Genomic DNA, 9,420 nt, shown 5'->3' with positions numbered 1-9,420 from the left:
TTGGAGATGGGTTCACAAGTGGCATTGGACCACAAAGATTTGGCCAGTTGCAACAACCCATCCAGGACAGGAAGTGATATTTTACTCTTGGCAGTGGCACCGATTATGTCAAATACTGGGTGGGAAGTCTCTTCCGCTGGTACCATCAGGAGAGTCAAGGTGGCTACCATGTAATCCACCAGGTCTTGAAACTACATATGCCCATGGGGCTGCATAATTCTGCCTAAACTCAGATAGCAAGAAACAGTAAAGGCAGCAGACAGAACTGTTCTCAAAATTATAACTCCTGTCCCCCACAGCCAGTCCACTGTAGGATCTGTGCATCTGAGGGAGGTGAGGAGGAGGCTAGTGCAATCTCCATGGGACACTCATCAATATGAGGAAACAGAGAGGGAATTCCCATTGCACCAGGGATAAAGCATAATGAGAGCTGCCACTGTCTTGTGTTGCTCCCACAGTAGGTCATGCTCATGGCCTGCAGCTCTGGAACCTCAGAGGTCAGTTCCTATAGCGACACTCACACCAAAACACCTCTCGGCTTCACTCTGAAAAATAATCTTTATTGTACACAGGAGCATGTGCCCCAGGAAGCTATAGGTGAGAGGTTCAGTCACTGGATTTCATAGAATCAAGGGGGAATCCTGCAGGGCACGCTCTCTATAAATACTCATGGGGGAGCACAGGTATATGGCTTCAGTGTTCTGGACCTAGCCAGAGGCCCAGTTGCTTTAGGGACAGCAAAGGAACCAGTCCTTGTCTCTTCACAGGCTCAGTTCAGCGGCCCTGGAGACCTGGACTAAGAACAGCGCCAGGAGAATTAACTTTCCTCCATTAAACTATGAGTGGGGGTAGGGAGGGCATTCTAAAACCAGGAAGGGAGAGGCACACCTTACAAAGTAGACTGCAGCACTAAGTGAGGGCTTATCTGATGGGTTCCACCCTCCTTTCTCAACTGGAGCAGTCATCGCTGTGTTCAGAATCCTCATCTCCAGGTACATTAGTATCTCATTATCTGTATGGAGCATGTTCAGGGCTCTGTAGAGAGCTCTGAACTCTGCCATCTACACAATAAATGGGAACCGGTCCAACTGCACTTAGAGTGTATGCCATAGGGTACATGCAGCCACCCCAGCAACACCAGTCACAGGCTTCTCCAGAAAGAAGTCTCATGAAGTGGGGGTGGGGGCAGAGGCCTTAGGAATCTTCCCCTCCCAACAGCGAGGGGTTTGTCTGTGGGGTTCTTGTAGTCCATGGAGAGCTCAGACCCCTTGGAGCTATACCCTGTAGCACAAACTGTCCAGGTTTAGTCTTTTGAAAAGGAAACAGGGTGCAGGAGCAGGGCATCTCTTCTCCCCTCCTGTCCTCAGCAAGAGCTGCACAAGCTTTATAATTAGTGCAATGATTAAATTAGAGATAAAAGGTCAAGTCCCCTATTCCCTTTCAATAATTAAATTACTGCCCTTCTCCTGCAGGGGCATAGCAGCAAATACTTACAAAAGCCCTTAGATGGAAGGTTCAGCATGTCTGCACGCTGCAGTGACTGCCCTTCTCCTGCAGGGAACTCTACTGAGCTGAAACCCAAAAATTAGCCCCATTGAAAAAGTTATAAAACAGACCCTGATTGGTTTTACGTAGTATCCCGTAAAAACTCCACAACTTCCCTTTCTTGTTTTTAATCATCACTAGAAGGGCCCAAGTGGGCGGGTTTAAGAGCTGGGGGATAAGGGTGCTTCCTTCCCTTGCTCATGGACTGGTGCAATCTCTGCAATATGATGGGGCTATCTGTGAAAGGGAAGGAACACTGGAGATGGGTAGGGTGAGCCACCTCCTGCAAAGCCAGTGACATGTGGACTAATGAGGGGCAAGTGGCCAATGCCCCTTTCTAGGCTGGTACAGCCATTGACACCGACTTGAGTGTAAGGATGACGAGATGCAATGGTGCCAGCTAACCTGCTGAAGGCACTGGGGAGCTGCAGCCACATGACAGCATTTTCTCTGCAACCTCCATCACAGATGATTAACAGCTGGAGTGGAGCCCTCTGCAGGTGGAAGCTGCAGATTACATCACTGCCTTCACTCATTCCCAGCCTGAGGAGCCTGACTCAGAAAAGATGACTGGGTAATATTTCGTGGGGGTGTGTGTGAAGGGTTGTCTTCTGGAAACAGACAGACCCCGACCTTCAGCCGCAGGAGCCACCCAGTTGGGCCAGAGCAAGCAGCTCAGGGGCGAGCACTGGAGACTGATGGGCTCAGTTGCCCCCCAGAGCTAGCTAGGTGAGTGGGCAGCTGGTGCGGGGCACTGGTGACAGCTGGCCCAAAAACCTGTCTGGCGCAGGAATGGGGTAAAGATCTGATGCTCAGGGAGAGACTGTTGGCCCTGCTCACAGGTGGCCTGTAAAGCACAGGAAGAGTAGGATGTGAAGCATGAACAAATACACAGTCACCAGCAGTGGTAGGCGGGTCCGGGAACAGAAGAGAGCGCGCAGCTGCCGCCACAAACCAGAGTTGCTCCGAGTCTGAGGGGAAGAGTAAAGGAGAAACCAGTTAGTGCCAGTAAGTGCTGAGCCCAGTCACCTGCACCGTATCAAAAGCTTTGCTGAAGTCAACATATATCACGGATATATCTTGATCAATAGCATCAAGAGATGATAATAAATGATGATGATAGCACTGCTGAAGACTTGAGGTGCTGGGAACCCCATCCTACCCCTTTGGCCAGGCAGTAGGGAACTGGCTTAAGATCATTAACCCATCCATAGCTGGAGGGCAGGATGCCAGCTTCTGCTGAATGGGTTGTTATGAGCATTGGCACTCAGTCATCAGTGCTCTTACAGCATTGGCCTCACTGGGCACCTCGGGTTCCCTGATTCACATTGGCAAGGCTTGAGAATCAGCATGGAATAGGCAGGGGTGGCCAACCTGTGGCTCCGGAGCCGCATGCGGCTCTTCAGAAGTTAATATGCGGCTCCTTGCATAGGCGCTGACTCTGGGGCTGGAGCTACAGGTGCCAACTTTCCACTGCTCAACCCCAGGCCCTGCCCCCACTCCACCCCTTACCCCAAGGCCCCCACCCCTTCCTGCCCCCTCCCCTGAGCCTGGTGCACCCTTGCTCCTCCCCCCTCCATCCCAGAGCCTCCTGTACACTGCGAAACAGCTGATCGCAGCGGGCAGGGAGCACGGGGAGGGAGAGGGAGGTGCTACTCGGCAGGGCTGCTGGCAGGCAGGAGGTGCTGGCGTGGCTGCTGATGTATTACTGTGGCTCTTTGGCAATGTACATTGGTAAATTCTGGCTCCTTCTCAGGCTCAGGTTGGCCACCCTGGGATAGAGTCTAGCTGATACTCTCCCAGCCATGAGCACAAGGCAGCATCCAGTCACCACAGCACTGCCAGCAGCTCTGATGACTCAGCTGCCGACTCTGGCTGGGCTGCAGTTGCTCCAGTGGGACCTTTCCTCCTGGATTCTCCAGAGGGAACCACTGGGCTCCTCTGTCCAAGAACTCTCTCAATGGGGATTCAACACATATTGAGACAGCTTGGGCTTCTGCAAGGCCAGCACTCAACATGCAGCTGGCATACAGCTCTGCTTCTCCAGTGGCATCTTAGCCAGACACTGGGAAGCAAATACAGGTGGCTTGGATGGGAATGAGCTAGCTGAGACTCCATCCAGAGAAGACAGGGGACTGGTAAAATAGCAGGATGGTCTCTAGAGATTTCCATTTGGGGATGCTTTTGTGTTCTTGTATGGCATTGTGGCCCTACATGCTCAGCAGGGTGACTGGGACCATCTCGGGTGCAAGCCCCGGTGACCTGTTTTAGTGATCTCTAGAACACACACTGCAGGAAACTGCTCACATGGGTCAACTAGAAGCCAGTGCAGAACATAGCTGTTGGCCGCTGGGTGGTGCTAGCCATAAGCAGTGCATTACTCCAGCTCACGAACTGGCTTCCTAGCCACTTCTGAGTGTGGTTCAGTGTATAAGGCTTGGTCTACACTTACCCCCCAAGTCGAAGTAAGGTACGCAAATTCAGCTACGTGAATAACGTAGCTGAATTCGACATACCTTACTTCGAACTTACCGCGGTTCAGACGCGGTCCACACGCGGCAGGCAGGCTCCCCGTCGACTCCGCGGTACTCCTCTCGTTGAGCTGGAGTACCGCAGTCGACGGCGAGCACTTCCTGGTTCGATTTATCGCGTCCAGACCAGACGCGATAAATCGAACCCGGAACTTCGATTGCCAGCCGTCGAACTACCCGGTAAGTGTAGACCAGCCCTAAGGCCCATATGATTTCTGGCAACGTGCTGCTACCACTGCAGCCATGATCAGGCAACATATAGAACTTAGTCCTGCCAGGAGTGCAGGGGACTGGACTAGATGACCTCTCAAGGTCACTTCCAGTCCTACGATTCTATGACATTGCGTTTGCTCACGCTGAACCACCGGGTCATTCTCACTGAGTGACCCTTGACTCTGATACTCCGAGATTTTTGACCTTCTTGGCACAGAGTAAGGCACACCCTTTGGTGGGTGACGGGGAGGAGTCTAACTATTGCACTTTGTACGTGAGACTAGGGACCATTTTACTGAGGCACATTTTACTGAGTCCATAAGCCCTCTCTGCACAATCAGCTGCTGCTTTATTCTATTTAGAACTTTGGGCAAATATTACAGGGTCCTGAAAGGTGGGAGAAGCCCCTGATGCAGCCTTGGCCTCCAGGAGCCCAACCAGTTCCCAAGGTCACAGTTGCAAGAGCCATATGTGTAGCTGCAAATCCTGAATGATGCAGGGTGTGGAGACATCTTGAGCCATGCAGCTGGAGTGGTAGGTTCTAGAGGCTATGAACTATATCCAGTGCTGAGAATCAACATGGTTCCGTTCCCCATGTTCTGGCCACATTCCTCTGCAGCAGCAATTGTTCACATGTCCTACATTATGAAGCTAGCTCCCTGGACCCAGCCACTGCAGTAGTATTCTTACCTTGCCAAAGGAACTGTCCATGGGGTCAATCAGCAAGGAGTGTTCATGGGATGGAGACACATCAATGCTGGAACCCAGAGCAGATGCCCATTCACTTGACTCCAACCTGAAGAAGAGAGAGAAACACTCATTAATTGCTAAGTATCAGGGGGTAGCCATGTTAGTCTGTATCTACAAAAACAACAAGGAGTCTGGTGGCACCTTAAAGACTAAGATTTATTTGGGCATAAGCTTTTGTGGGTAAAAACCTTACTTCTTCGGATGCACTTCATTAATTGCTAGAACACACAATGCAGCAAGCTGCTCACATGGGTCACCTAGAAGCCAGAACCAGTGCAGAACATGGCTGCTGGCCTGCTGGGCAGTGCTAGCCATAAACAGTGCATTACTCCAGCTCATGCACTGGCTTCCTAGTCACTTCTGGGTGTGGTTCAAGAGACTGGTGTTTAAGGGCTATATGACAAAAATTATTAAAGATCTAGAAAACACGACCTATGAGGAAAGATTGAAAAAACTGCATTTGTTTAGTCTGGAGAAGAGAAGACAGAGGGGACATGATAACAGTTTTCAAGTACATAAAAGGTTGTTACAAGGAGGAGGGAGAAAAATTGTTCTCCTTAATCTCTGAGGACAGGACATGAAGCAATGGGTTTAAATTACAGCAAGGGAGGTTTAGGTTGGACATTAGGAAAAACTTTCAGTCAGGGTGGTTAAGCACTGGAATAAATTGCCTAGAGAAGTTATGAAATCTCTGTCATAGGAGATTTTTAAAAGCAGGTTAGACAAACACCGGTCAGGGACGATCTAGAGAATACTTAGTCCTGCCTTGAGTGCAGGGGCCTGGACTAGATGACCCACTGAGGTCCCGTCTAGTATTCTATGATTAATAGGTTTCAATGCCCTGACCAGTGCTCTGGAGACACAATGAGATAATAGGAAACCACAAACAATAGGCCATGATGCCTACAAGGAATCGGTCAGTCAGTGAAGGCATGATTATGGCATCACTTGAGGAGAACTCATTTGTAAAAATTTGGTACCCCCTGGGAATCCAAATTACTTATCAGCTCCCTGTGTAAGGGCATGACCTTAGTTCCAGCCCTACTCCAACTCCCCATTGTTTGAGTCTTATTTCAAATTAACTTGAGAGCTCATTGGGGCAGAAGCCATGTCTGGCGGAGTGTCTGTGAAGCACCCAGCACAATGGGCCTGATCCTGAGCGGGGAATCTGGGCACTGCCATAATACAGATAAGCTCTGGTGGCCAGGGCAGACTAATGGAGATTCCCTACCCACAAGTGGAAGAACTGTCCTAGATTTCAGACAGGGATTCTTTGCTCAGAGGTGACTGGGAATGACCAGGAGGCTTCCTTTAAAACTGGGATTTTAAGGAAAAATCATGACCAACTTTCAGCCTTTCCAATGTGGAGCCCGGATTTTGCAGTGATGGACATTCTATAAAAAGCAGAGATGGACAGACAGCTAGAAACTTGGTGATGCACTAAGGTAACCGCTTGCTTGATTAGAAACACTCCACCTCCTGATGTGATCCTGTGCTGCTGAGAAAGCCTCCTCTGCAGCAAGACGCTGATCTCGTTCCTCCTGCAGCTGCTCTTCCAAATGCCTCAGGTCCTGCTTTGTACTGCTGTGCAGCTGTTTGGCCTCTGATAACCTGGTAGAAAATAGGACACTGAAATGCCCAAAATGTCTCTCTGGGGACCTCTGCTTATATTGTAGTCACTGCTCTAGTACATGGAGATTCTCTCCCTTGTCGCCACAAACAGGTGGGTTTTATTTACTTACTGTGGGAATGCTGAGATGAGGAGGTGGGTCTTGCACTGAGCCATGAAGGCTTTGTGGCCAATGCAGAAAAGGAGTTCTATAGCCCAGGGCTCCATCACCCACTCCCACCAGTAGTTCCATTATTCCCAAGGAGCACAGTTGTCATAGTAGGTCTCAGTCCCAGAGGCAGCCCTGGTCCAGCTCATTGAGAGCCTTGAAGATTGAGACCAGGACCATAAATGTAACTCAGTATTTACTGATGAGCCAGTGTAGTGAATGGGGAGCTAAGCTGACCCGCAGTGGGCAGCAGCAATTGCCACATTTTGCGGTCAGTGTCTGTGGTTTCATCTAAAGGAATAGTGAGTCACAACAACTGAGTGCACTTCAGAGATTCCAGAAGGTTCTAGGGTGCCACAGCAGGACTCAGACTTTTCCCTGCCCCACTGGGCATCAGCCAAGGTCCTGTGTTAGGATTTACACTCTTCCCTCTGTCCTCACCTCAGCTGTAATTCCTGCAGTTCTGGAGTGTAACACTCTCTTTGAAGTTCGTTCTTTTCCTGGGGGGCTCCTGGAGCAGCATCTGTCACGAGTGACCTCTGAAACAGAGTATATGTGTGGCAATGCATCAAGTGCTGGGCAGGGCAATCAGTGAAGCAATGGGAGAGCAGGATTAAGTCTCAAACAGATCAGAGTCCAGACCAGCTGCCATGTCACACAGTAAACAAAGTCTGCAGTGAGAATCGCCCTTCAATTCGCCTAGGCTGTCAAGAGGAATACACCACCTTCCCTCCATTACTCCGCCCCTTACCATGTCCTTGTTTGGGGATTGCAGCTCCTGCAGCTGCCTCTCCAGGGCCGTGCAGCGGTTCAGGACCTCACGGCAGTGCTGGTGGCTCTCACGGAGATTCTGGCTGCTGCCCCGCAGCTGGATAGAGAGGGCATTTTTCTCCTCAAAGATCTGAGAGAGCTGGGAAGAAGACCAAGCAAAGATGCTAAAACAGAACTCTGAGAGACGCTGCTCCCCTTGGCATCCACAGCAAAAGAGCTTTATTAGGAAGGTAGGGATTGCCAGACTCAATCAGACCCAAAATTCACGTAGTCCAGGATCCATCCCTGATAGTGGCCAGTACCTGATGCTTCGGAGGAAGGTGCAAGAACCTCACAATAGCAGATGAGGAATAATCTGCCCCCAGATTAGGTCTCATCCTGATCTTCAATAGTTAGAGGTTGGCTTTAGCACTGAAGCAGGAGGCTTAATATCCCTTCTAAAATGTATGTTAGCAATAACTCTTATAATGTTAGATATTCTTATCAACATAAATGTGCAAATCCCTCTTTGAATCTTGCTAACTTCTTGGGCTCAGTGACTTCCATATTACTTTATATGGGAATGAGATCGCTTCTTACAACCCGTAGCGCTGCAGAAGGCAGGCAGAGGGCACTAAAGATCAATGACCTAAATTGATAGAAATTGACCGATTTATGGCCTGTTTTCCTTATATAATCTACCTCCCTGCTCTTGGCTCTCAAGGAGGCATTTGAGAGTAAGGAGCAGCAGCAGAAGGGAACTGGTGTGGGGAAGGTCTTTCTGCTGGAGAGAGGATGGGTCAGACTGGGTGGTGAGAGAGAGAGGACTGCGAATATTTAAAAAAACAAAAACTCAGCAATGAGGCAAGTGATAAGGGGGCTACGGTCAAGATAAAAGCCATGCAATTTATTTCACTGAACTAGACTTCACGTAATCAGGATGGCTGTTTTATAAAGATGCCCCCCAGAGAGCAGGCTTAGCCCTTATAGAATGGCGATGACTGCTGCTTTATTGGGACTACACTGGCACAGATCTTACTGAATGCTGAGGGGTTTAGGTGGGATTAAGTAGGCAGAATACGAAATGCCCAGCTCTAGGCTTAATACTGAATTTGCCAAGTAACGTTTCTGGAAAAATTCAGTGAGGAGAATTTTATGTATGTCTGAGATTTGAATGTGTCCAGGATTCCTGGATCATTCAATGCTCAGGGTGGATGGCGAATAAGGCATTGTTGTGTAGTAAATGAGGCTATTGTCTGTTGGATAATTTGCTGCAGAAGCTGAAAGTTATGTAGTGACTAACACAGGGGACTGTACCAAAATGCACAGGAACAAGGGACCACAATTAAGCATGCACAGGCCACCGTAATTCTACCATTTTCTAACTTTTGACTGCTTGACTTTGCAATTTTGATAATTTTCTTTTGTACATCATTGCTTGTTTCTTTACGCAAAGAGAGATGACCCAAAACGTATGCACTGCAAGCAGAGGAGAAGCTGTCCGGGATCTGTTTCTTACCAGTTGGCAGGAACTGTGTCACAATGTGAATGTGAAAAGGACGCTTGTTGCCAGGGCCACAGACTGTCATCAGGACTGAATTAAAGCAATTTGGAGTCCTAGGCACACCATGACATAGGGCCCTTCAGGGTCCAGTCCCACAATATAGCCCTGTACCCAACCTGGAGTGGCAGAGGGCCCTCATCCGATCCCAGAGAGCTCAGGGGCAGCATCATCAGGAAATTTTTCCCATCCAGGAATGGCAGCTGGGATCCTTCACCCTCTGGGAGCAGCAAGGGCCCCCTTCTCCCTCCCAGTGAGGCAGGAATAGCAGCAAGTGCCCATCCCCACTGTC

The 9,420-nt window shown here is 49.5% G+C and overlaps 1 protein-coding gene across 2 annotated transcripts in view; it reads right to left on the bottom strand.

Annotated features, from left to right (window-relative positions):
- Positions 1–539: 539 nt before the first annotated feature.
- The window catches only part of GOLGB1 (golgin B1), a 117,374-nt gene continuing 108,493 nt past the window's right edge, over positions 540–9,420 (bottom strand). For both annotated transcript variants that reach the window (XM_026656379.1, XM_026656380.1), the window contains exons 19-23: positions 7,569–7,727; positions 7,259–7,356; positions 6,516–6,650; positions 4,980–5,085; positions 540–2,516 (exon numbers count right to left, since the gene is read on the bottom strand). In XM_026656379.1, coding sequence (XP_026512164.1) covers positions 2,382–2,516; positions 4,980–5,085; positions 6,516–6,650; positions 7,259–7,356; positions 7,569–7,727 — 633 coding nt within the window. In that variant the 3' untranslated portion in view covers positions 540–2,381. The remainder of the gene's footprint in view (positions 2,517–4,979; positions 5,086–6,515; positions 6,651–7,258; positions 7,357–7,568; positions 7,728–9,420) is intronic.

The sequence above is a fragment of the Terrapene carolina genome, unplaced genomic scaffold (assembly GCF_002925995.2).
Source record: "Terrapene carolina triunguis isolate 2854851 unplaced genomic scaffold, T_m_triunguis-2.0 Scaffold230, whole genome shotgun sequence".
NCBI lineage: Eukaryota > Metazoa > Chordata > Testudines > Emydidae > Terrapene > Terrapene triunguis.
This window is presented reverse-complemented; position numbering and strand designations above follow the sequence as displayed.